The sequence below is a fragment of the Anas acuta genome, chromosome Z (assembly GCF_963932015.1).
Source record: "Anas acuta chromosome Z, bAnaAcu1.1, whole genome shotgun sequence".
In the NCBI taxonomy this organism is placed as follows: Eukaryota; Metazoa; Chordata; class Aves; order Anseriformes; family Anatidae; genus Anas; species Anas acuta.
In genome coordinates, this window is record NC_089017.1 from 24952304 (window position 1) to 24978558 (window position 26255).

Here is a 26255-nt window from a genome sequence, read left to right on the forward strand (position 1 = left end):
CTGCTCAGGCCTCCCTCTGATTGGGTGCCTGCTTCCAGACTGGGAAGTGCTCAGATCTAGGTGTACATACACTTCTAGAGACCCGTACCGGCTGTATGCCCAGGTGCTGGCACCGGGGGCTGCCGTTGGCCTGAGTAAAAGCCAGTTTTGGCCCAGTGCTGACACTGCCGGTACCAGCGGCACTGCCGCAATGCATGGCAGAGCCTAGCAGCCAAGTAGGCGCGGCCTCGGGAGAAAGGTTGTCGTGAAAAGGCACCCAAACAGGGCAAAATGCTGCTCAGCACTTCGGGGTGAGGAAGAAAAAGTGTGAGAAACAGCTATGCAAACGCCAAGGTGACAGTCAGAGCGGCTGTACAAAGGGGATTCGAGCTTTGGAGGGCCAGCTGGCACAAGGGGAGGAGAAGGAGGTGCAGGAGGAAGAGAAGGAGGAGCGGGAGGAGGAGTAGGAGGAGGAGAAAGAGTAGGAGGTCTTCCAGCCACCAGAAGCCATTTCTTAATGCAGCGCAGCCCGTGCGAGAGACCACGCCAGAGGAGGTCAATGTGTCCTGAGGGAAGCTGCAGCCCCCAGAGAGCAAGCACAAGAGCGTGCAGGGCACCGTGCATGGGCAGAGCAAGCTGTCCTCCACTGTCTTCTGCTCTAGCAGCTTTGCAGTCTCTTTTCAGAACATGTCCCATCAGAAGAGCCCCTGCAGCGTCTGGGCCTTTGAGTCCTGTTGTTACGTTGCTGTACCCTCTTGGAGGCTGTGGAAACTCAGGTAACTTGGCCCGGCATCTTCAGTGCTATGTGTGGCTTTAAGCCATGAAAGGCAAGGTTAGCCCCTCACGCAGCCCTGCTGAAAGACCGGGGCAGACAAGCAGCTGACTTGTAGCATCGAGAAAAAATGAAGGCACCTTGACGGAAGCATGCAGGAGACATCAGTGCCACAGCACTTCAAGCCCCATAGGCACAGTCACGATGTGCAGGCCACTCGTATTCTCACATCCCCTGCAAAGAGCAGGAACAGTCCACCTGGTTATCGTGAAATGCGCCAACACGCCCTCCACCAAAGCTGATCGCTAAACCCTTTCCACTCCCCAGACTCACAGCTGCAGGCCCACTTGACTACGCATGATATGCTGTGGAACACCTGCTACCAAGCGGCCGGTCAGATCATGAACACTGCAGCAGGCGCAGCTGCTGCTTCTGCTGCTAGCGCAGCTCCACAGAGCCGTGTCTGCAGCTCTTCCAAGCCACCAGCTGGAGGCGCTGGGCATACACCGCGTGGCAGGGCGGGGAAAGGGCCCTTTGTGAAGGGCAGGACTAAACTGCTGAGTGGCTCTCCCGGAGGTGGGACGGGCCAGGACAGGCAATGCCTCCCACCCACCCGCAGCGGCGGGCACCATTTTGTTTCGGTCCGCATTCCACAGTGAGCAGCCGCCATTTTGTGAAAGGACCCAACCCACCTGGTTTTGTACCGCTCTCTGATTGGCTTAGTGGCGTTTCTTATTAAAACCCTGTTGTCTGCTCAGGCCTCCCTCTGATTGGGTGCCTGCTTCCAGACTGGGAAGTGCTCAGATCTAGGTGTACATACACTTCTAGAGACCCGTACCGGCTGTATGCCCAGGTGCTGGCACCGGGGGCTGCCGTTGGCCTCTGAGTAAAAGCCAGTTTTGGCCCAGTGCTGACACTGCCGGTACCAGCGGCACTGCCGCAATGCATGGCAGAGCCTAGCAGCCAAGTAGGCGCGGCCTCGGGAGAAAGGTTGTCGTGAAAAGGCACCCAAACAGGGCAAAATGCTGCTCAGCACTTCGGGGCGAGGAAGAAAAAGTGTGAGAAACAGCTATGCAAACGCCAAGGTGACAGTCAGAGCGGCTGTACAAAGGGGATTCGAGCTTTGGAGGGCCAGCTGGCACAAGGGGAGGAGAAGGAGGTGCAGGAGGAAGAGAAGGAGGAGCGGGAGGAGGAGCAGGAGGAGGAGAAAGAGTAGGAGGTCTTCCAGCCACCAGAAGCCGTTTCTTAATGCAGCGCAGCCCATGCGAGAGACCACGCCAGAGGAGGTCAATGTGTCCTGAGGGAAGCTGCAGCCCCCAGAGAGCAAGCACAAGAGCGTGCAGGGCACCGTGCATGGGCAGAGCAAGCTGTCCTCCACTGTCTTCTGCTCTAGCAGCTTTGCAGTCTCTTTTCAGAACATGTCCCATCAGAAGAGCCCCTGCAGCGTCTGGGCCTTTGAGTCCTGTTGTTACGTTGCTGTACCCTCTTGGAGGCTGTGGAAACTCAGGTAACTTGGCCCGGCATCTTCAGTGCTATGTGTGGCTTTAAGCCATGAAAGGCAAGGTTAGCCCCTCACGCAGCCCTGCTGAAAGACCGGGGCAGACAAGCAGCTGACTTGTAGCATCGAGAAAAAATGAAGGCACCTTGACGGAAGCATGCAGGAGACATCAGTGCCACAGCACTTCAAGCCCCATAGGCACAGTCACGATGTGCAGGCCACTCGTATTCTCACATCCCCTGCAAAGAGCAGGAACAGTCCACCTGGTTATCGTGAAATGCGCCAACACGCCCTCCACCAAAGCTGATCGCTAAACCCTTTCCACTCCCCAGACTCACAGCTGCAGGCCCACTTGACTACGCATGATATGCTGTGGAACACCTGCTACCAAGCGGCCGGTCAGATCATGAACACTGCAGCAGGCGCAGCTGCTGCTTCTGCTGCTAGCGCAGCTCCACAGAGCCGTGTCTGCAGCTCTTCCAAGCCACCAGCTGGAGGCGCTGGGCATACACCGCGTGGCAGGGCGGGGAAAGGGCCCTTTGTGAAGGGCAGGACTAAACTGCTGAGTGGCTCTCCCGGAGGTGGGACGGGCCAGGACAGGCAATGCCTCCCACCCACCCGCAGCGGCGGGCACCATTTTGTTTCGGTCCGCATTCCACAGTGAGCAGCCGCCATTTTGTGAAAGGACCCAACCCACCTGGTTTTGTACCGCTCTCTGATTGGCTTAGTGGCGTTTCTTATTAAAACCCTGTTGTCTGCTCAGGCCTCCCTCTGATTGGGTGCCTGCTTCCAGACTGGGAAGTGCTCAGATCTAGGTGTACATACACTTCTAGAGACCCGTACCGGCTGTATGCCCAGGTGCTGGCACCGGGGGCTGCCGTTGGCCTCTGAGTAAAAGCCAGTTTTGGCCCAGTGCTGACACTGCCGGTACCAGCGGCACTGCCGCAATGCATGGCAGAGCCTAGCAGCCAAGTAGGCGCGGCCTCGGGAGAAAGGTTGTCGTGAAAAGGCACCCAAACAGGGCAAAATGCTGCTCAGCACTTCGGGGTGAGGAAGAAAAAGTGTGAGAAACAGCTATGCAAACGCCAAGGTGACAGTCAGAGCGGCTGTACAAAGGGGATTCGAGCTTTGGAGGGCCAGCTGGCACAAGGGGAGGAGAAGGAGGTGCAGGAGGAAGAGAAGGAGGAGCGGGAGGAGGAGCAGGAGGAGGAGAAAGAGTAGGAGGTCTTCCAGCCACCAGAAGCCGTTTCTTAATGCAGCGCAGCCCGTGCGAGAGACCACGCCAGAGGAGGTCAATGTGTCCTGAGGGAAGCTGCAGCCCCCAGAGAGCAAGCACAAGAGCGTGCAGGGCACCGTGCATGGGCAGAGCAAGCTGTCCTCCACTGTCTTCTGCTCTAGCAGCTTTGCAGTCTCTTTTCAGAACATGTCCCATCAGAAGAGCCCCTGCAGCGTCTGGGCCTTTGAGTCCTGTTGTTACGTTGCTGTACCCTCTTGGAGGCTGTGGAAACTCAGGTAATTTGGCCCGGCATCTTCAGTGCTATGTGTGGCTTTAAGCCATGAAAGGCAAGGTTAGCCCCTCACGCAGCCCTGCTGAAAGACCGGGGCAGACAAGCAGCTGACTTGTAGCATCGAGAAATAATGAAGGCACCTTGACGGAAGCATGCAGGAGACATCAGTGCCACAGCACTTCAAGCCCCATAGGCACAGTCACGATGTGCAGGCCACTCGTATTCTCACATCCCCTGCAAAGAGCAGGAACAGTCCACCTGGTTATCGTGAAATGCGCCAACACGCCCTCCACCAAAGCTGATCGCTAAACCCTTTCCACTCCCCAGACTCACAGCTGCAGGCCCACTTGACTACGCATGATATGCTGTGGAACACCTGCTACCAAGCGGCCGGTCAGATCATGAACACTGCAGCAGGCGCAGCTGCTGCTTCTGCTGCTAGCGCAGCTCCACAGAGCCGTGTCTGCGGCTCTTCCAAGCCACCAGCTGGAGGCGCTGGGCATACACCGCGTGGCAGGGCGGGGAAAGGGCCCTTTGTGAAGGGCAGGACTAAACTGCTGAGTGGCTCTCCCGGAGGTGGGACGGGCCAGGACAGGCAATGCCTCCCACCCACCCGCAGCGGCGGGCACCATTTTGTTTCGGTCCGCATTCCACAGTGAGCAGCCGCCATTTTGTGAAAGGACCCAACCCACCTGGTTTTGTACCGCTCTCTGATTGGCTTAGTGGCGTTTCTTATTAAAACCCTGTTGTCTGCTCAGGCCTCCCTCTGATTGGGTGCCTGCTTCCAGACTGGGAAGTGCTCAGATCTAGGTGTACATACACTTCTAGAGACCCGTACCGGCTGTATGCCCAGGTGCTGGCACCGGGGGCTGCCGGTGGCCTCTGAGTAAACGCCAGTTTTGGCCCAATGCTGACACTGCCGGTACCAGCGGCACTGCCGCAATGCATGGCAGAGCCTAGCAGCCAAGTAGGCGCGGCCTCGGGAGAAAGGTTGTCGTGAAAAGGCACCCAAACAGGGCAAAATGCTGCTCAGCACTTCGGGGTGAGGAAGAAAAAGTGTGAGAAACAGCTATGCAAACGCCAAGGTGACAGTCAGAGCGGCTGTACAAAGGGGATTCGAGCTTTGGAGGGCCAGCTGGCACAAGGGGAGGAGAAGGAGGTGCAGGAGGAAGAGAAGGAGGAGCGGGAGGAGGAGCAGGAGGAGGAGAAAGAGTAGGAGGTCTTCCAGCCACCAGAAGCCGTTTCTTAATGCAGCGCAGCCCGTGCGAGAGACCACGCCAGAGGAGGTCAATGTGTCCTGAGGGAAGCTGCAGCCCCCAGAGAGCAAGCACAAGAGCGTGCAGGGCACCGTGCATGGGCAGAGCAAGCTGTCCTCCACTGTCTTCTGCTCTAGCAGCTTTGCAGTCTCTTTTCAGAACATGTCCCATCAGAAGAGCCCCTGCAGCGTCTGGGCCTTTGAGTCCTGTTGTTACGTTGCTGTACCCTCTTGGAGGCTGTGGAAACTCAGGTAATTTGGCCCGGCATCTTCAGTGCTATGTGTGGCTTTAAGCCATGAAAGGCAAGGTTAGCCCCTCACGCAGCCCTGCTGAAAGACCGGGGCAGACAAGCAGCTGACTTGTAGCATCGAGAAATAATGAAGGCACCTTGACGGAAGCATGCAGGAGACATCAGTGCCACAGCACTTCAAGCCCCATAGGCACAGTCACGATGTGCAGGCCACTCGTATTCTCACATCCCCTGCAAAGAGCAGGAACAGTCCACCTGGTTATCGTGAAATGCGCCAACACGCCCTCCACCAAAGCTGATCGCTAAACCCTTTCCACTCCCCAGACTCACAGCTGCAGGCCCACTTGACTACGCATGATATGCTGTGGAACACCTGCTACCAAGCGGCCGGTCAGATCATGAACACTGCAGCAGGCGCAGCTGCTGCTTCTGCTGCTAGCGCAGCTCCACAGAGCCGTGTCTGCAGCTCTTCCAAGCCACCAGCTGGAGGCGCTGGGCATACACCGCGTGGCAGGGCGGGGAAAGGGCCCTTTGTGAAGGGCAGGACTAAACTGCTGAGTGGCTCTCCCGGAGGTGGGACGGGCCAGGACAGGCAATGCCTCCCACCCACCCGCAGCGGCGGGCACCATTTTGTTTCGGTCCGCATTCCACAGTGAGCAGCCGCCATTTTGTGAAAGGACCCAACCCACCTGGTTTTGTACCGCTCTCTGATTGGCTTAGTGGCGTTTCTTATTAAAACCCTGTTGTCTGCTCAGGCCTCCCTCTGATTGGGTGCCTGCTTCCAGACTGGGAAGTGCTCAGATCTAGGTGTACATACACTTCTAGAGACCCGTACCGGCTGTATGCCCAGGTGCTGGCACCGGGGGCTGCCGGTGGCCTCTGAGTAAACGCCAGTTTTGGCCCAGTGCTGACACTGCCGGTACCAGCGGCACTGCCGCAATGCATGGCAGAGCCTAGCAGCCAAGTAGGCGCAGCCTCGGGAGAAAGGTTGCCGTGAAAAGGCACCCAAACAGGGCAAAATGCTGCTCAGCACTTCGGGGTGAGGAAGAAAAAGTGTGAGAAACAGCTATGCAAACGCCAAGGTGACAGTCAGAGCGGCTGTACAAAGGGGATTCGAGCTTTGGAGGGCCAGCTGGCACAAGGGGAGGAGAAGGAGGTGCAGGAGGAAGAGAAGGAGGAGCGGGAGGAGGAGCAGGAGGAGGAGAAAGAGTAGGAGGTCTTCCAGCCACCAGAAGCCGTTTCTTAATGCAGCGCAGCCCGTGCGAGAGACCACGCCAGAGGAGGTCAATGTGTCCTGAGGGAAGCTGCAGCCCCCAGAGAGCAAGCACAAGAGCGTGCAGGGCACCGTGCATGGGCAGAGCAAGCTGTCCTCCACTGTCTTCTGCTCTAGCAGCTTTGCAGTCTCTTTTCAGAACATGTCCCATCAGAAGAGCCCCTGCAGCGTCTGGGCCTTTGAGTCCTGTTGTTACGTTGCTGTACCCTCTTGGAGGCTGTGGAAACTCAGGTAATTTGGCCCGGCATCTTCAGTGCTATGTGTGGCTTTAGGCCATGAAAGGCAAGGTTAGCCCCTCACGCAGCCCTGCTGAAAGACCGGGGCAGACAAGCAGCTGACTTGTAGCACCGAGAAAAAATGAAGGCACCTTGACGGAAGCATGCAGGAGACATCAGTGCCACAGCACTTCAAGCCCCATAGGCACAGTCACGATGTGCAGGCCACTCGTATTCTCACATCCCCTGCAAAGAGCAGGAACAGTCCACCTGGTTATCGTGAAATGCGCCAACACGCCCTCCACCAAAGCTGATCGCTAAACCCTTTCCACTCCCCAGACTCACAGCTGCAGGCCCACTTGACTACGCATGATATGCTGTGGAACACCTGCTACCAAGCGGCCGGTCAGATCATGAACACTGCAGCAGGCGCAGCTGCTGCTTCTGCTGCTAGCGCAGCTCCACAGAGCCGTGTCTGCGGCTCTTCCAAGCCACCAGCTGGAGGCGCTGGGCATACACCGCGTGGCAGGGCGGGGAAAGGGCCCTTTGTGAAGGGCAGGACTAAACTGCTGAGTGGCTCTCCCAGAGGTGGGACAGGCCAGGACAGGCAATGCCTCCCACCCACCCGCAGCGGCGGGCACCATTTTGTTTCGGTCCGCATTCCACAGTGAGCAGCCGCCATTTTGTGAAAGGACCCAACCCACCTGGTTTTGTACCGCTCTCTGATTGGCTTAGTGGCGTTTCTTATTAAAACCCTGTTGTCTGCTCAGGCCTCCCTCTGATTGGGTGCCTGCTTCCAGACTGGGAAGTGCTCAGATCTAGGTGTACATACACTTCTAGAGACCCGTACCGGCTGTATGCCCAGGTGCTGGCACCGGGGGCTGCCGGTGGCCTCTGAGTAAACGCCAGTTTTGGCCCAATGCTGACACTGCCGGTACCAGCGGCACTGCCGCAATGCATGGCAGAGCCTAGCAGCCAAGTAGGCGCGGCCTCGGGAGAAAGGTTGCCGTGAAAAGGCACCCAAACAGGGCAAAATGCTGCTCAGCACTTCGGGGTGAGGAAGAAAAAGTGTGAGAAACAGCTATGCAAACGCCAAGGTGACAGTCAGAGCGGCTGTACAAAGGGGATTCGAGCTTTGGAGGGCCAGCTGGCACAAGGGGAGGAGAAGGAGGTGCGGGAGGAAGAGAAGGAGGAGCGGGAGGAGGAGCAGGAGGAGGAGAAAGAGTAGGAGGTCTTCCAGCCACCAGAAGCCGTTTCTTAATGCAGCGCAGCCCGTGCGAGAGACCACGCCAGAGGAGGTCAATGTGTCCTGAGGGAAGCTGCAGCCCCCAGAGAGCAAGCACAAGAGCGTGCAGGGCACCGTGCATGGGCAGAGCAAGCTGTCCTCCACTGTCTTCTGCTCTAGCAGCTTTGCAGTCTCTTTTCAGAACATGTCCCATCAGAAGAGCCCCTGCAGCGTCTGGGCCTTTGAGTCCTGTTGTTACGTTGCTGTACCCTCTTGGAGGCTGTGGAAACTCAGGTAATTTGGCCCGGCATCTTCAGTGCTATGTGTGGCTTTAAGCCATGAAAGGCAAGGTTAGCCCCTCACGCAGCCCTGCTGAAAGACCGGGGCAGACAAGCAGCTGACTTGTAGCACCGAGAAAAAATGAAGGCACCTTGACGGAAGCATGCAGGAGACATCAGTGCCACAGCACTTCAAGCCCCATAGGCACAGTCACGATGTGCAGGCCACTCGTATTCTCACATCCCCTGCAAAGAGCAGGAACAGTCCACCTGGTTATCGTGAAATGCGCCAACACGCCCTCCACCAAAGCTGATCGCTAAACCCTTTCCACTCCCCAGACTCACAGCTGCAGGCCCACTTGACTACGCATGATATGCTGCGGAACACCTGCTACCAAGCGGCCGGTCAGATCATGAACACTGCAGCAGGCGCAGCTGCTGCTTCTGCTGCTAGCGCAGCTCCACAGAGCCGTGTCTGCGGCTCTTCCAAGCCACCAGCTGGAGGCGCTGGGCATACACCGCGTGGCAGGGCGGGGAAAGGGCCCTTTGTGAAGGGCAGGACTAAACTGCTGAGTGGCTCTCCCGGAGGTGGGACGGGCCAGGACAGGCAATGCCTCCCACCCACCCGCAGCGGCGGGCACCATTTTGTTTCGGTCCGCATTCCACAGTGAGCAGCCGCCATTTTGTGAAAGGACCCAACCCACCTGGTTTTGTACCGCTCTCTGATTGGCTTAGTGGCGTTTCTTATTAAAACCCTGTTGTCTGCTCAGGCCTCCCTCTGATTGGGTGCCTGCTTCCAGACTGGGAAGTGCTCAGATCTAGGTGTACATACACTTCTAGAGACCCGTACCGGCTGTATGCCCAGGTGCTGGCACCGGGGGCTGCCGGTGGCCTCTGAGTAAACGCCAGTTTTGGCCCAATGCTGACACTGCCGGTACCAGCGGCACTGCCGCAATGCATGGCAGAGCCTAGCAGCCAAGTAGGCGCGGCCTCGGGAGAAAGGTTGCCGTGAAAAGGCACCCAAACAGGGCAAAATGCTGCTCAGCACTTCGGGGTGAGGAAGAAAAAGTGTGAGAAACAGCTATGCAAACGCCAAGGTGACAGTCAGAGCGGCTGTACAAAGGGGATTCGAGCTCTGGAGGGCCAGCTGGCACAAGGGGAGGAGAAGGAGGTGCGGGAGGAAGAGAAGGAGGAGCGGGAGGAGGAGCAGGAGGAGGAGAAAGAGTAGGAGGTCTTCCAGCCACCAGAAGCCGTTTCTTAATGCAGCGCAGCCCGTGCGAGAGACCACGCCAGAGGAGGTCAATGTGTCCTGAGGGAAGCTGCAGCCCCCAGAGAGCAAGCACAAGAGCGTGCAGGGCACCGTGCATGGGCAGAGCAAGCTGTCCTCCACTGTCTTCTGCTCTAGCAGCTTTGCAGTCTCTTTTCAGAACATGTCCCATCAGAAGAGCCCCTGCAGCGTCTGGGCCTTTGAGTCCTGTTGTTACGTTGCTGTACCCTCTTGGAGGCTGTGGAAACTCAGGTAATTTGGCCCGGCATCTTCAGTGCTATGTGTGGCTTTAAGCCATGAAAGGCAAGGTTAGCCCCTCACGCAGCCCTGCTGAAAGACCGGGGCAGACAAGCAGCTGACTTGTAGCACCGAGAAAAAATGAAGGCACCTTGACGGAAGCATGCAGGAGACATCAGTGCCACAGCACTTCAAGCCCCATAGGCACAGTCACGATGTGCAGGCCACTCGTATTCTCACATCCCCTGCAAAGAGCAGGAACAGTCCACCTGGTTATCGTGAAATGCGCCAACACGCCCTCCACCAAAGCTGATCGCTAAACCCTTTCCACTCCCCAGACTCACAGCTGCAGGCCCACTTGACTACGCATGATATGCTGCGGAACACCTGCTACCAAGCGGCCGGTCAGATCATGAACACTGCAGCAGGCGCAGCTGCTGCTTCTGCTGCTAGCGCAGCTCCACAGAGCCGTGTCTGCGGCTCTTCCAAGCCACCAGCTGGAGGCGCTGGGCATACACCGCGTGGCAGGGCGGGGAAAGGGCCCTTTGTGAAGGGCAGGACTAAACTGCTGAGTGGCTCTCCCGGAGGTGGGACGGGCCAGGACAGGCAATGCCTCCCACCCACCCGCAGCGGCGGGCACCATTTTGTTTCGGTCCGCATTCCACAGTGAGCAGCCGCCATTTTGTGAAAGGACCCAACCCACCTGGTTTTGTACCGCTCTCTGATTGGCTTAGTGGCGTTTCTTATTAAAACCCTGTTGTCTGCTCAGGCCTCCCTCTGATTGGGTGCCTGCTTCCAGACTGGGAAGTGCTCAGATCTAGGTGTACATACACTTCTAGAGACCCGTACCGGCTGTATGCCCAGGTGCTGGCACCGGGGGCTGCCGGTGGCCTCTGAGTAAACGCCAGTTTTGGCCCAATGCTGACACTGCCGGTACCAGCGGCACTGCCGCAATGCATGGCAGAGCCTAGCAGCCAAGTAGGCGCGGCCTCGGGAGAAAGGTTGCCGTGAAAAGGCACCCAAACAGGGCAAAATGCTGCTCAGCACTTCGGGGTGAGGAAGAAAAAGTGTGAGAAACAGCTATGCAAACGCCAAGGTGACAGTCAGAGCGGCTGTACAAAGGGGATTCGAGCTTTGGAGGGCCAGCTGGCACAAGGGGAGGAGAAGGAGGTGCAGGAGGAAGAGAAGGAGGAGCGGGAGGAGGAGCAGGAGGAGGAGAAAGAGTAGGAGGTCTTCCAGCCACCAGAAGCCGTTTCTTAATGCAGCGCAGCCCGTGCGAGAGACCACGCCAGAGGAGGTCAATGTGTCCTGAGGGAAGCTGCAGCCCCCAGAGAGCAAGCACAAGAGCGTGCAGGGCACCGTGCATGGGCAGAGCAAGCTGTCCTCCACTGTCTTCTGCTCTAGCAGCTTTGCAGTCTCTTTTCAGAACATGTCCCATCAGAAGAGCCCCTGCAGCGTCTGGGCCTTTGAGTCCTGTTGTTACGTTGCTGTACCCTCTTGGAGGCTGTGGAAACTCAGGTAATTTGGCCCGGCATCTTCAGTGCTATGTGTGGCTTTAAGCCATGAAAGGCAAGGTTAGCCCCTCACGCAGCCCTGCTGAAAGACCGGGGCAGACAAGCAGCTGACTTGTAGCACCGAGAAAAAATGAAGGCACCTTGACGGAAGCATGCAGGAGACATCAGTGCCACAGCACTTCAAGCCCCATAGGCACAGTCACGATGTGCAGGCCACTCGTATTCTCACATCCCCTGCAAAGAGCAGGAACAGTCCACCTGGTTATCGTGAAATGCGCCAACACGCCCTCCACCAAAGCTGATCGCTAAACCCTTTCCACTCCCCAGACTCACAGCTGCAGGCCCACTTGACTACGCATGATATGCTGTGGAACACCTGCTACCAAGCGGCCGGTCAGATCATGAACACTGCAGCAGGCGCAGCTGCTGCTTCTGCTGCTAGCGCAGCTCCACAGAGCCGTGTCTGCGGCTCTTCCAAGCCACCAGCTGGAGGCGCTGGGCATACACCGCGTGGCAGGGCGGGGAAAGGGCCCTTTGTGAAGGGCAGGACTAAACTGCTGAGTGGCTCTCCCAGAGGTGGGACGGGCCAGGACAGGCAATGCCTCCTACCCACCCGCAGCGGCGGGCACCATTTTGTTTCGGTCCGCATTCCACAGTGAGCAGCCGCCATTTTGTGAAAGGACCCAACCCACCTGGTTTTGTACCTCTCTCTGATTGGCTTAGTGGCGTTTCTTATTAAAACCCTGTTGTCTGCTCAGGCCTCCCTCTGATTGGGTGCCTGCTTCCAGACTGGGAAGTGCTCAGATCTAGGTGTACATACACTTCTAGAGACCCGTACCGGCTGTATGCCCAGGTGCTGGCACCGGGGGCTGCCGGTGGCCTCTGAGTAAACGCCAGTTTTGGCCCAATGCTGACACTGCCGGTACCAGCGGCACTGCCGCAATGCATGGCAGAGCCTAGCAGCCAAGTAGGCGCGGCCTCGGGAGAAAGGTTGCCGTGAAAAGGCACCCAAACAGGGCAAAATGCTGCTCAGCACTTCGGGGTGAGGAAGAAAAAGTGTGAGAAACAGCTATGCAAACGCCAAGGTGACAGTCAGAGCGGCTGTACAAAGGGGATTCGAGCTTTGGAGGGCCAGCTGGCACAAGGGGAGGAGAAGGAGGTGCGGGAGGAAGAGAAGGAGGAGCGGGAGGAGGAGCAGGAGGAGGAGAAAGAGTAGGAGGTCTTCCAGCCACCAGAAGCCGTTTCTTAATGCAGCGCAGCCCGTGCGAGAGACCACGCCAGAGGAGGTCAATGTGTCCTGAGGGAAGCTGCAGCCCCCAGAGAGCAAGCACAAGAGCGTGCAGGGCACCGTGCATGGGCAGAGCAAGCTGTCCTCCACTGTCTTCTGCTCTAGCAGCTTTGCAGTCTCTTTTCAGAACATGTCCCATCAGAAGAGCCCCTGCAGCGTCTGGGCCTTTGAGTCCTGTTGTTACGTTGCTGTACCCTCTTGGAGGCTGTGGAAACTCAGGTAATTTGGCCCGGCATCTTCAGTGCTATGTGTGGCTTTAAGCCATGAAAGGCAAGGTTAGCCCCTCACGCAGCCCTGCTGAAAGACCGGGGCAGACAAGCAGCTGACTTGTAGCACCGAGAAAAAATGAAGGCACCTTGACGGAAGCATGCAGGAGACATCAGTGCCACAGCACTTCAAGCCCCATAGGCACAGTCACGATGTGCAGGCCACTCGTATTCTCACATCCCCTGCAAAGAGCAGGAACAGTCCACCTGGTTATCGTGAAATGCGCCAACACGCCCTCCACCAAAGCTGATCGCTAAACCCTTTCCACTCCCCAGACTCACAGCTGCAGGCCCACTTGACTACGCATGATATGCTGTGGAACACCTGCTACCAAGCGGCCGGTCAGATCATGAACACTGCAGCAGGCGCAGCTGCTGCTTCTGCTGCTAGCGCAGCTCCACAGAGCCGTGTCTGCGGCTCTTCCAAGCCACCAGCTGGAGGCGCTGGGCATACACCGCGTGGCAGGGCGGGGAAAGGGCCCTTTGTGAAGGGCAGGACTAAACTGCTGAGTGGCTCTCCCAGAGGTGGGACGGGCCAGGACAGGCAATGCCTCCCACCCACCCGCAGCGGCGGGCACCATTTTGTTTCGGTCCGCATTCCACAGTGAGCAGCCGCCATTTTGTGAAAGGACCCAACCCACCTGGTTTTGTACCTCTCTCTGATTGGCTTAGTGGCGTTTCTTATTAAAACCCTGTTGTCTGCTCAGGCCTCCCTCTGATTGGGTGCCTGCTTCCAGACTGGGAAGTGCTCAGATCTAGGTGTACATACACTTCTAGAGACCCGTACCGGCTGTATGCCCAGGTGCTGGCACCGGGGGCTGCCGGTGGCCTCTGAGTAAACGCCAGTTTTGGCCCAATGCTGACACTGCCGGTACCAGCGGCACTGCCGCAATGCATGGCAGAGCCTAGCAGCCAAGTAGGCGCGGCCTCGGGAGAAAGGTTGCCGTGAAAAGGCACCCAAACAGGGCAAAATGCTGCTCAGCACTTCGGGGTGAGGAAGAAAAAGTGTGAGAAACAGCTATGCAAACGCCAAGGTGACAGTCAGAGCGGCTGTACAAAGGGGATTCGAGCTTTGGAGGGCCAGCTGGCACAAGGGGAGGAGAAGGAGGTGCGGGAGGAAGAGAAGGAGGAGCGGGAGGAGGAGCAGGAGGAGGAGAAAGAGTAGGAGGTCTTCCAGCCACCAGAAGCCGTTTCTTAATGCAGCGCAGCCCGTGCGAGAGACCACGCCAGAGGAGGTCAATGTGTCCTGAGGGAAGCTGCAGCCCCCAGAGAGCAAGCACAAGAGCGTGCAGGGCACCGTGCATGGGCAGAGCAAGCTGTCCTCCACTGTCTTCTGCTCTAGCAGCTTTGCAGTCTCTTTTCAGAACATGTCCCATCAGAAGAGCCCCTGCAGCGTCTGGGCCTTTGAGTCCTGTTGTTACGTTGCTGTACCCTCTTGGAGGCTGTGGAAACTCAGGTAATTTGGCCCGGCATCTTCAGTGCTATGTGTGGCTTTAAGCCATGAAAGGCAAGGTTAGCCCCTCACGCAGCCCTGCTGAAAGACCGGGGCAGACAAGCAGCTGACTTGTAGCACCGAGAAAAAATGAAGGCACCTTGACGGAAGCATGCAGGAGACATCAGTGCCACAGCACTTCAAGCCCCATAGGCACAGTCACGATGTGCAGGCCACTCGTATTCTCACATCCCCTGCAAAGAGCAGGAACAGTCCACCTGGTTATCGTGAAATGCGCCAACACGCCCTCCACCAAAGCTGATCGCTAAACCCTTTCCACTCCCCAGACTCACAGCTGCAGGCCCACTTGACTACGCATGATATGCTGTGGAACACCTGCTACCAAGCGGCCGGTCAGATCATGAACACTGCAGCAGGCGCAGCTGCTGCTTCTGCTGCTAGCGCAGCTCCACAGAGCCGTGTCTGCGGCTCTTCCAAGCCACCAGCTGGAGGCGCTGGGCATACACCGCGTGGCAGGGCGGGGAAAGGGCCCTTTGTGAAGGGCAGGACTAAACTGCTGAGTGGCTCTCCCAGAGGTGGGACGGGCCAGGACAGGCAATGCCTCCCACCCACCCGCAGCGGCGGGCACCATTTTGTTTCGGTCCGCATTCCACAGTGAGCAGCCGCCATTTTGTGAAAGGACCCAACCCACCTGGTTTTGTACCGCTCTCTGATTGGCTTAGTGGCGTTTCTTATTAAAACCCTGTTGTCTGCTCAGGCCTCCCTCTGATTGGGTGCCTGCTTCCAGACTGGGAAGTGCTCAGATCTAGGTGTACATACACTTCTAGAGACCCGTACCGGCTGTATGCCCAGGTGCTGGCACCGGGGGCTGCCGGTGGCCTCTGAGTAAACGCCAGTTTTGGCCCAATGCTGACACTGCCGGTACCAGCGGCACTGCCGCAATGTATGGCAGAGCCTAGCAGCCAAGTAGGCGCGGCCTCGGGAGAAAGGTTGTCGTGAAAAGGCACCCAAACAGGGCAAAATGCTGCTCAGCACTTCGGGGTGAGGAAGAAAAAGTGTGAGAAACAGCTATGCAAACGCCAAGGTGACAGTCAGAGCGGCTGTACAAAGGGGATTCGAGCTTTGGAGGGCCAGCTGGCACAAGGGGAGGAGAAGGAGGTGCGGGAGGAAGAGAAGGAGGAGCGGGAGGAGGAGCAGGAGGAGGAGAAAGAGTAGGAGGTCTTCCAGCCACCAGAAGCCATTTCTTAATGCAGCGCAGCCCGTGCGAGAGACCACGCCAGAGGAGGTCAATGTGTCCTGAGGGAAGCTGCAGCCCCCAGAGAGCAAGCACAAGAGCGTGCAGGGCACCGTGCATGGGCAGAGCAAGCTGTCCTCCACTGTCTTCTGCTCTAGCAGCTTTGCAGTCTCTTTTCAGAACATGTCCCATCAGAAGAGCCCCTGCAGCGTCTGGGCCTTTGAGTCCTGTTGTTACGTTGCTGTACCCTCTTGGAGGCTGTGGAAACTCAGGTAATTTGGCCCGGCATCTTCAGTGCTATGTGTGGCTTTAAGCCATGAAAGGCAAGGTTAGCCCCTCACGCAGCCCTGCTGAAAGACCGGGGCAGACAAGCAGCTGACTTGTAGCACCGAGAAAAAATGAAGGCACCTTGACGGAAGCATGCAGGAGACATCAGTGCCACAGCACTTCAAGCCCCATAGGCACAGTCACGATGTGCAGGCCACTCGTATTCTCACATCCCCTGCAAAGAGCAGGAACAGTCCACCTGGTTATCGTGAAATGCGCCAACACGCCCTCCACCAAAGCTGATCGCTAAACCCTTTCCACTCCCCAGACTCACAGCTGCAGGCCCACTTGACTACGCATGATATGCTGTGGAACACCTGCTACCAAGCGGCCGGTCAGATCATGAACACTGCAGCAGGCGCAGCTGCTGCTTCTGCTGCTAGCGCAGCTCCACAGAGCCGTGTCTGCGGCTCTTCCAAGCCACCAGCTGGAGGCGCTGGGCATACACCGCGTGGCAGGGCGGGGAAAGGGCCCTTTGTGAAGGGCAGGACTAAACTGCTGAGTGGCTCTCCCAGAGGTGGGACGGGCCAGGACAGGCAATGCCTCCCACCCACCCGCAGCGGCGGGCACCATTTTGTTTCGGTCCGCATTCCACAGTGAGCAGCCGCCATTTTGTGAAAGGACCCAACCCACCTGGTTTTGTACCGCTCTCTGATTGGCTTAGTGGCGTTTCTTATTAAAACCCTGTTGTCTGCTCAGGCCTCCCTCTGATTGGGTGCCTGCTTCCAGACTGGGAAGTGCTCAGATCTAGGTGTACATACACTTCTAGAGACCCGTACCGGCTGTATGCCCAGGTGCTGGCACCGGGGGCTGCCGGTGGCCTCTGAGTAAACGCCAGTTTTGGCCCAATGCTGACACTGCCGGTACCAGCGGCACTGCCGCAATGTATGGCAGAGCCTAGCAGCCAAGTAGGCGCGGCCTCGGGAGAAAGGTTGTCGTGAAAAGGCACCCAAACAGGGCAAAATGCTGCTCAGCACTTCGGGGTGAGGAAGAAAAAGTGTGAGAAACAGCTATGCAAACGCCAAGGTGACAGTCAGAGCGGCTGTACAAAGGGGATTCGAGCTTTGGAGGGCCAGCTGGCACAAGGGGAGGAGAAGGAGGTGCGGGAGGAAGAGAAGGAGGAGCGGGAGGAGGAGCAGGAGGAGGAGAAAGAGTAGGAGGTCTTCCAGCCACCAGAAGCCATTTCTTAATGCAGCGCAGCCCGTGCGAGAGACCACGCCAGAGGAGGTCAATGTGTCCTGAGGGAAGCTGCAGCCCCCAGAGAGCAAGCACAAGAGCGTGCAGGGCACCGTGCATGGGCAGAGCAAGCTGTCCTCCACTGTCTTCTGCTCTAGCAGCTTTGCAGTCTCTTTTCAGAACATGTCCCATCAGAAGAGCCCCTGCAGCGTCTGGGCCTTTGAGTCCTGTTGTTACGTTGCTGTACCCTCTTGGAGGCTGTGGAAACTCAGGTAATTTGGCCCGGCATCTTCAGTGCTATGTGTGGCTTTAAGCCATGAAAGGCAAGGTTAGCCCCTCACGCAGCCCTGCTGAAAGACCGGGGCAGACAAGCAGCTGACTTGTAGCACCGAGAAAAAATGAAGGCACCTTGACGGAAGCATGCAGGAGACATCAGTGCCACAGCACTTCAAGCCCCATAGGCACAGTCACGATGTGCAGGCCACTCGTATTCTCACATCCCCTGCAAAGAGCAGGAACAGTCCACCTGGTTATCGTGAAATGCGCCAACACGCCCTCCACCAAAGCTGATCGCTAAACCCTTTCCACTCCCCAGACTCACAGCTGCAGGCCCACTTGACTACGCATGATATGCTGTGGAACACCTGCTACCAAGCGGCCGGTCAGATCATGAACACTGCAGCAGGCGCAGCTGCTGCTTCTGCTGCTAGCGCAGCTCCACAGAGCCGTGTCTGCAGCTCTTCCAGGCCACCAGCTGGAGGCGCTGGGCATACACCGCGTGGCAGGGCGGGGAAAGGGCCCTTTGTGAAGGGCAGGACTAAACCGCTGAGTGGCTCTCCCAGAGGTGGGACGGACCAGGACAGGCAATGCCTCCCACCCACCCGCAGCGGCGGGCACCATTTTGTTTCGGTCCGCATTCCACAGTGAGCAGCCGCCATTTTGTGAAAGGACCCAACCCACCTGGTTTTGTACCGCTCTCTGATTGGCTTAGTGGCGTTTCTTATTAAAACCCTGTTGTCTGCTCAGGCCTCCCTCTGATTGGGTGCCTGCTTCCAGACTGGGAAGTGCTCAGATCTAGGTGTACATACACTTCTAGAGACCTGTACCGGCTGTATGCCCAGGTGCTGGCACCGGGGGCTGCCGGTGGCCTCTGAGTAAACGCCAGTTTTGGCCCAATGCTGACACTGCCGGTACCAGCGGCACTGCCGCAATGCATGGCAGAGCCTAGCAGCCAAGTAGGCGCGGCCTCGGGAGAAAGGTTGTCGTGAAAAGGCACCCAAACAGGGCAAAATGCTGCTCAGCACTTCGGGGTGAGGAAGAAAAAGTGTGAGAAACAGCTATGCAAACGCCAAGGTGACAGTCAGAGCGGCTGTACAAAGGGGATTCGAGCTTTGGAGGGCCAGCTGGCACAAGGGGAGGAGAAGGAGGTGCGGGAGGAAGAGAAGGAGGAGCGGGAGGAGGAGCAGGAGGAGGAGAAAGAGTAGGAGGTCTTCCAGCCACCAGAAGCCATTTCTTAATGCAGCGCAGCCCGTGCGAGAGACCACGCCAGAGGAGGTCAATGTGTCCTGAGGGAAGCTGCAGCCCCCAGAGAGCAAGCACAAGAGCGTGCAGGGCACCGTGCATGGGCAGAGCAAGCTGTCCTCCACTGTCTTCTGCTCTAGCAGCTTTGCAGTCTCTTTTCAGAACATGTCCCATCAGAAGAGCCCCTGCAGCGTCTGGGCCTTTGAGTCCTGTTGTTACGTTGCTGTACCCTCTTGGAGGCTGTGGAAACTCAGGTAATTTGGCCCGGCATCTTCAGTGCTATGTGTGGCTTTAAGCCATGAAAGGCAAGGTTAGCCCCTCACGCAGCCCTGCTGAAAGACCGGGGCAGACAAGCAGCTGACTTGTAGCACCGAGAAAAAATGAAGGCACCTTGACGGAAGCATGCAGGAGACATCAGTGCCACAGCACTTCAAGCCCCATAGGCACAGTCACGATGTGCAGGCCACTCGTATTCTCACATCCCCTGCAAAGAGCAGGAACAGTCCACCTGGTTATCGTGAAATGCGCCAACACGCCCTCCACCAAAGCTGATCGCTAAACCCTTTCCACTCCCCAGACTCACAGCTGCAGGCCCACTTGACTACGCATGATATGCTGTGGAACACCTGCTACCAAGCGGCCGGTCAGATCATGAACACTGCAGCAGGCGCAGCTGCTGCTTCTGCTGCTAGCGCAGCTCCACAGAGCCGTGTCTGCAGCTCTTCCAAGCCACCAGCTGGAGGCGCTGGGCATACACCGCGTGGCAGGGCGGGGAAAGGGCCCTTTGTGAAGGGCAGGACTAAACCGCTGAGTGGCTCTCCCAGAGGTGGGACGGACCAGGACAGGCAATGCCTCCCACCCACCCGCAGCGGCGGGCACCATTTTGTTTCGGTCCGCATTCCACAGTGAGCAGCCGCCATTTTGTGAAAGGACCCAACCCACCTGGTTTTGTACCGCTCTCTGATTGGCTTAGTGGCGTTTCTTATTAAAACCCTGTTGTCTGCTCAGGCCTCCCTCTGATTGGGTGCCTGCTTCCAGACTGGGAAGTGCTCAGATCTAGGTGTACATACACTTCTAGAGACCCGTACCGGCTGTATGCCCAGGTGCTGGCACCGGGGGCTGCCGGTGGCCTCTGAGTAAACGCCAGTTTTGGCCCAATGCTGACACTGCCGGTACCAGCGGCACTGCCGCAATGCATGGCAGAGCCTAGCAGCCAAGTAGGCGCGGCCTCGGGAGAAAGGTTGCCGTGAAAAGGCACCCAAACAGGGCAAAATGCTGCTCAGCACTTCGGGGTGAGGAAGAAAAAGTGTGAGAAACAGCTATGCAAACGCCAAGGTGACAGTCAGAGCGGCTGTACAAAGGGGATTCGAGCTTTGGAGGGCCAGCTGGCACAAGGGGAGGAGAAGGAGGTGCGGGAGGAAGAGAAGGAGGAGCGGGAGGAGGAGCAGGAGGAGGAGAAAGAGTAGGAGGTCTTCCAGCCACCAGAAGCCATTTCTTAATGCAGCGCAGCCCATGCAAGAGACCACGCCAGAGGAGGTCAATGTGTCCTGAGGGTAGCTGCAGCCCCCAGAGAGCAAGCACAAGAGCGTGCAGGGCACCGTGCATGGGCAGAGCAAGCTGTCCTCCACTGTCTTCTGCTCTAGCAGCTTTGCAGTCTCTTTTCAGAACATGTCCCATCAGAAGAGCCCCTGCAGCGTCTGGGCCTTTGAGTCCTGTTGTTACGTTGCTGTACCCTCTTGGAGGCTGTGGAAACTCAGGTAATTTGGCCCGGCATCTTCAGTGCTATGTGTGGCTTTAAGCCATGAAAGGCAAGGTTAGCCCCTCACGCAGCCCTGCTGAAAGACCGGGGCAGACAAGCAGCTGACTTGTAGCACCGAGAAAAAATGAAGGCACCTTGACGGAAGCATGCAGGAGACATCAGTGCCACAGCACTTCAAGCCCCATAGGCACAGTCACGATGTGCAGGCCACTCGTATTCTCACATCCCCTGCAAAGAGCAGGAACAGTCCACCTGGTTATCATGAAATGCGCCAACACGCCCTCCACCAAAGCTGATCGCTAAACCCTTTCCACTCCCCAGACTCACAGCTGCAGGCCCACTTGACTACGCATGATATGCTGTGGAACACCTGCTACCAAGCGGCCGGTCAGATCATGAACACTGCAGCAGGCGCAGCTGCTGCTTCTGCTGCTAGCGCAGCTCCACAGAGCCGTGTCTGCAGCTCTTCCAAGCCACCAGCTGGAGGCGCTGGGCATACACCGCGTGGCAGGGCGGGGAAAGGGCCCTTTGTGAAGGGCAGGACTAAACTGCTGAGTGGCTCTCCCGGAGGTGGGACGGGCCAGGACAGGCAATGCCTCCCACCCACCCGCAGCGGCGGGCACCATTTTGTTTCGGTCCGCATTCCACAGTGAGCAGCCGCCATTTTGTGAAAGGACCCAACCCACCTGGTTTTGTACCTCTCTCTGATTGGCTTAGTGGCGTTTCTTATTAAAACCCTGTTGTCTGCTCAGGCCTCCCTCTGATTGGGTGCCTGCTTCCAGACTGGGAAGTGCTCAGATCTAGGTGTACATACACTTCTAGAGACCCGTACCAGCTGTATGCCCAGGTGCTGGCACCGGGGGCTGGCCGGTGGCCTCTGAGTAAACGCCAGTTTTGGCCCAATGCTGACACTGCCGGTACCAGCGGCACTTCCTCATTTTATGGCTAAACCCCTAACTAAACCTATTCCATTGTCTGAATTCTCTGCTTCAGACCTATTTATCTATAGTGTTGTGCTGTAGAGCACCTGGTAATAAGCATCCGATCAGATCACAGGCACTTCATGAGGTGCACCTACTGCTTCTGCTTTTAGAGCAGTTCCATATAGCCATTTGCATCCTGCAGCTCTTTCAGTCCACCAGCTGGAAGTGTTGGATATACTACATTGCAGGTGGGGAAAGGTGAAAAATCTCCTATGCTTCATCAGTGAAGCATAGGAGTACACTGATAAATGGCGCACCTGCAGGTGGGATGGGCCAGGACTGGCAATCCTTCCCACCCATCTGCAGCAGGGCACACCATTTTGTTTCTGTACACACTTCACAGTGAGGAGCCACTGTTTCATGAAAGTACCCAACCCAAATGTTTTTGTGCCACTTGCTTTTGGCCAAGCCGCCTTTAGGGAAAAAAAAAAAAAAAAAAGTAATCTTCTGAGAAATCTGATTGATGCCTGCTTCCTTTGGACCTGGATGTGTACAGGTAGAGAAATATATACAGCATACATCTTTATAGAACCCTACTTGGTCTATGCCCATGTGCTGGCAGCAGGCACTGCGAGAGGTTATCTGAAAGGAGAGACAAAAAGGAATAGTCTGTTCAGCAGTGGAGAGTTATATGGACAATGTGTAAGAAAAAGATGTGCAAAAGCCAAGGTTAGAGTAGGAGCGGGAGTGAGGAGTGGGATGAGGAGTGGGATGATGTCCTGAGGGAAGCTACAGCCTACAGAGAGCACACTGATTTGATGGTGATATTTTGAAACCCATTCAGTACTCTGACCTAGCTAACAACAACCACTACATAACCACAGGGTGAAGGTGCTGTTAAATTCAAAGATGCTCCTCCTGATACACCATTCCAAGTATGTACCTTCACGACAGGAAAATGCTCATCATTGAATATAGAGTTCTTTTACCTATGGCAAGAAAAACAAAACTATGTGAGTTTATCATTTAGATCACCTGTACTAGCCGCCGAGCAGTAGCTTTGGCTTTAAGCCATGAAAGGCAAAGTTAAGCCCCCACCCATCCCTGCTGGAAGACCTGGGGACTTGTCGGTGACTTGCGACACTCAGAAAAGAAGACACCTGGACACAAGCATTCACAGGGCATCTGTATCAGTAACACAGGACATTGCACCACATAAACACAGCCACGATATGCAGGTCACTTCTTCCCTCACCTTTCCTGCCAAGCACAGGAATTGGCCACCTTCCAATCTTGAAAAGCGCAATCAACCCCTCCCCAGAACCCTTGGCTAGCCCCACTCCCCGGATTTACACTTTCAAGTCCTTTTCATTATTCATGATGCACAGCAGGAGCACCTCCTACTACTTGGCTGCAGAGATGCCGAGGACCACAGTAGGTGCAGATACTGCCTTTGCTGATGCTGCTGCCACCACTGCCCCCCCTCTTGCCACTCCACATAGCTGCGCCACTGCCTGCAGCTCTTCCAAGCCACCAGATGGCAGCACTGGGCAGTCTGCGTGGGCCAGGACCAGAAATCCTTTCCACCTACCTACATAGGGAGGCATCATTTTTTTTCAGTCTGCATTCCACGCTGAGGAGTTGCCATTTTGTGAGGCTCCGTAATCCACGTGTTTTGGCATCACTCTGTGATTGGCTTAGTGCATGGGGTTTTTTTAAACACTCTCATCTTCTCAGGTCTCCCTCTGACTGGCTGCCTGTTTCCTCTGGAACAGGAAGTGCTCAGCTGTAAAAATACATACATTTCTATACAACTGGACCAGATGTAGCTGCCCAAGTGCTGGCACCGGAGGGCCACAGCTGACCTCTGAGGAAAAGCTGGGGCAGCCCTGTGCTGGACAAAGCCGGTTCCAGCCAGCTCTGGCAGCATCATCACAGGGCACAGCTGAACCTGACAGCCAAAATGGCAGCGCCTGAGGGAAACCATAGTAAAGGAAGGGCAAAAAAAGACAAAACGCTGCCCAGCAGTGGGGAGTGCGGAAGCAAAAGTGTGAGAAACAGAGCCGTGAACACCAGGATGTGAGGAGTACAAGGAGGAGGAGCAGGAGGAAGAGAAGCAGCAGGAGGAGGAAGACAAGGAGAAGGAAGAGGACAGGAGGAGAAGCAGGAAGGGAGCTGAAGGTGTTCTAGGCACTGGAGCTGAGGCTTCTCTGCAGTGCAGCCTGTAAAAGGAGAAGAGAGAGAGGGTCAATAGGCCCTGAGGGAAGCTGCAGCCTGCAGGGAGACAGCTCAGGAGCCGTGAGAAGCACCCTAACCATGAACATCTTCCCCACACCACTTCTTTGCCCTGGTTTCTAGTGCTGAGCATAGTCATAGTGTACGGGACATCCCTTTTGACCCAGCTGCAGTCAGCTGTCCTGCCTGTGTTGCCTCCCAGCTTCTTGTGCACTCCTAGCCTGCTGACAGGCAGGGCAGCATGACAAACAGAAAAGGCCTCGAGTGTCTGCTGTGGAATACAGACAATTGCCATTGGTTCTGACACCGAAAAGCACACCTTTGGGAACCAGTGGTGCATTTGACTATGAACTCTGAAGGCTCCCCCTCTCGTTTTGTAGTAGTGACACACTCATGCTCCCATATAATGTTCCAAGCTCGGAGCATTCCAGTCACTGGTGTGGTAGCACTTGATACAGACATGGAAAAAACACCCATCCAATTCAAAAGCTCTCAGCACCCCATCAACACCTGCATTGCCTTCCAAGAAGTATGATCCCATTTGATATCCAACACCTTGCAATACATAGGTGTTCTCCAGGGTTTGGGCCAGACTACAGGGTCAGGCACTCCTCTGCTTGAGGAGTGTCAAAAAGGCACAATACAAACTCTTCTGCTGTGCCCCGCAGTGTCTCCTCCCACCCCTCTAAAGGTGGTCGGCAAAGAGAGCTAGATGAGTGGCATACTCCAGGGATTGTAAAGTGCTCACCACAGGACCTTATAGGTAACATGCGGAGAAATTTCTCTGACATTTTTATTCCACAGGGATCGATCCACAGCAATGGTGAATGTCTTGGGAGAAGCCTTTGGTATGTAGAGTGTGGAGAAGCTAACCAAATCTAACCAAATATTGACCAGCCCAAAAGTAGGCAGAGGTCAGGAAGGTGAAAGTGGACTGTAAAGCAACACATAGTGCAAGTTCTAAACCTTTCCTCCACAGAACAAACGCGGATGTTGTATGAAGGGTTATAGAAGGCGTGTCTCATTCGAGAAAGAAGCCACTGTCATGCTAAGCTTTTCACAGAGACCAGTTGCTTGCTTGTTCCTTGACTTTGTTCACATTTGGAGCTGTGACATCACTGGGGTGCCAACATATGTGTGTTCTCTCCAAAATTCATGGTTAGCCTTTCTCTTGTGTTTACAGATTTAGGCTCTTCAATTACGCATGATGCACATCAGTAGAACCTCCTTCCAGTCAGTTTTGAACAAGTCTAAGATACCAGTATTAGCTGCTGTTTCTGCTGCTACCACTGCTCCATAGATCTGCACCTCTGTCCTGTAGCTCTTCCGTGCCGCCAGATGGCAGCACTTGGCAGTCTGCATGCCACAGTGGGGAAAAGGATCATCCACGGTTGAAGGGCAGGGCTAATCCGCCCACTGACCAGTCCAGAGGGTTGGCCAGGCAAGGAAACTCTCCCACCTACCTACCTACATAGGAAGGCACCATTTTGTTTCAGTCCACGTTCCACGCTGAGGAGCAGCCATTTCATGAAGCTTTGTAATCCATGTGTTTTGGCATCGCTCTGTGATTGGCTCTGTGTGTGTGTTTTTTTTGTTTGTTTTTAAAACACTCCCATCTTCTCAGGTCTCCTTCAGACTGGCTTCCTGCTGCCTCTGGACCACAAAATGCTCAGGTGTAAAAATTCATGCATCTCTATACAACTGGACCAGATGTAGGTGCCCAGGTGCTTGCCTTGGTGGGTCTCCAATGGCTTCTGAGGAAAAGCTGGGGCAGCCCTGTGCTGGACAAAGCCGGTTCCAGCCAGCTCTGGCAGCACTGTCACAAGGCACAGTTGAGCCCAGCAGCCAAGACTGCAGCACCTAAGGAAAACCATAGTAACAGAAAGGCAGAAGCACAGCAGTGGGGAGTGCGGAAGAAAACGTGTGAGAAATAGAACTGTGAACACCAGGGTGTGAGTTAAACAAGGAGGAGCATCTGGAGAGGAGGAGAAGGTTGTAGAGGATCGTGAGCAAAGATTTCTAGCAGCCTGAACATTTTAAGCAATAGTGCAACTGATTTGTGTGACCCAAGGGAAGCTGTAACCTTTGTGTAGCAATATACATAGTATATACTGTTAAAGGTTTATAGGAAGGATTTTGTAAATGTTATATAGATATATAGATATTTAGATATGTATACCCAGAGACACTGTTTTCTGTATTTGTGTATATATCTGTTATGATTGTTATCCATATATTCATACCTGGTCTACCTGACAAACAAGCATACAGAGACAGAATCTACACTAAAGTCTTTTAATTGATTAATTATTTAATTCTACAGAATCAGTTACTTAGTGATCTTTTGCACAGCAGTTACACCTCTGACTTGAATCTCCAGCTGTTATACACAGTTAACTTGTGAAACTGTCATTCTAGCTGCTTCTGTTTGACTGTTTTATTTCATCTAACTTGTATCTGTTGAGCACGTGCATTTCAGAGGAATAGCAGGGGGAAGCTTCAAATCCCCCTTTTCCATGCTTTTGCTTTTTGATGGGTATGTTTTTGTGGTGATTTTACTCAGCTGGCCAGGTGAACTCCACTGCAGCCACCCTCTCACTCCCCTTCCTAAAGGAAGAGGGGGAGAAAATGGATGGAAAGGGCTCAAGGTTGAGGTCAGGATAGGAATATCACTCACCAATTATCATCATGGGCAAAACAAACTTGGTATAGGGAGATTAATATAATTTGTTGCCTATCACTAGCAGACTAGAAAAGTGGGAAACTAAATACAAACTAAAAACACCTTTCCCCCCATTCAC

General features: G+C 55.6%; 1 protein-coding gene across 1 annotated transcript in view; it reads left to right on the forward strand.

The window, feature by feature from the left end:
- LOC137848232 (involucrin-like) overlaps positions 1 to 20003 on the forward strand; it is a 43359-nt gene extending 23356 nt beyond the window's left edge. Inside the window, exons 16-28 of the mRNA XM_068667227.1 lie at positions 1844 to 1963; positions 3347 to 3466; positions 4850 to 4969; positions 6353 to 6472; positions 7856 to 7975; positions 9359 to 9478; positions 10862 to 10981; positions 12365 to 12484; positions 13868 to 13987; positions 15371 to 15490; positions 16874 to 16993; positions 18377 to 18496; positions 19880 to 20003. Of these exons, the coding sequence (XP_068523328.1) occupies positions 1844 to 1963; positions 3347 to 3466; positions 4850 to 4969; positions 6353 to 6472; positions 7856 to 7975; positions 9359 to 9478; positions 10862 to 10981; positions 12365 to 12484; positions 13868 to 13987; positions 15371 to 15490; positions 16874 to 16993; positions 18377 to 18496; positions 19880 to 20003 (1564 nt within the window). The remainder of the gene's footprint in view (positions 1 to 1843; positions 1964 to 3346; positions 3467 to 4849; positions 4970 to 6352; positions 6473 to 7855; positions 7976 to 9358; positions 9479 to 10861; positions 10982 to 12364; positions 12485 to 13867; positions 13988 to 15370; positions 15491 to 16873; positions 16994 to 18376; positions 18497 to 19879) is intronic.
- The last annotated feature ends 6252 nt before the right edge of the window (positions 20004 to 26255 follow it).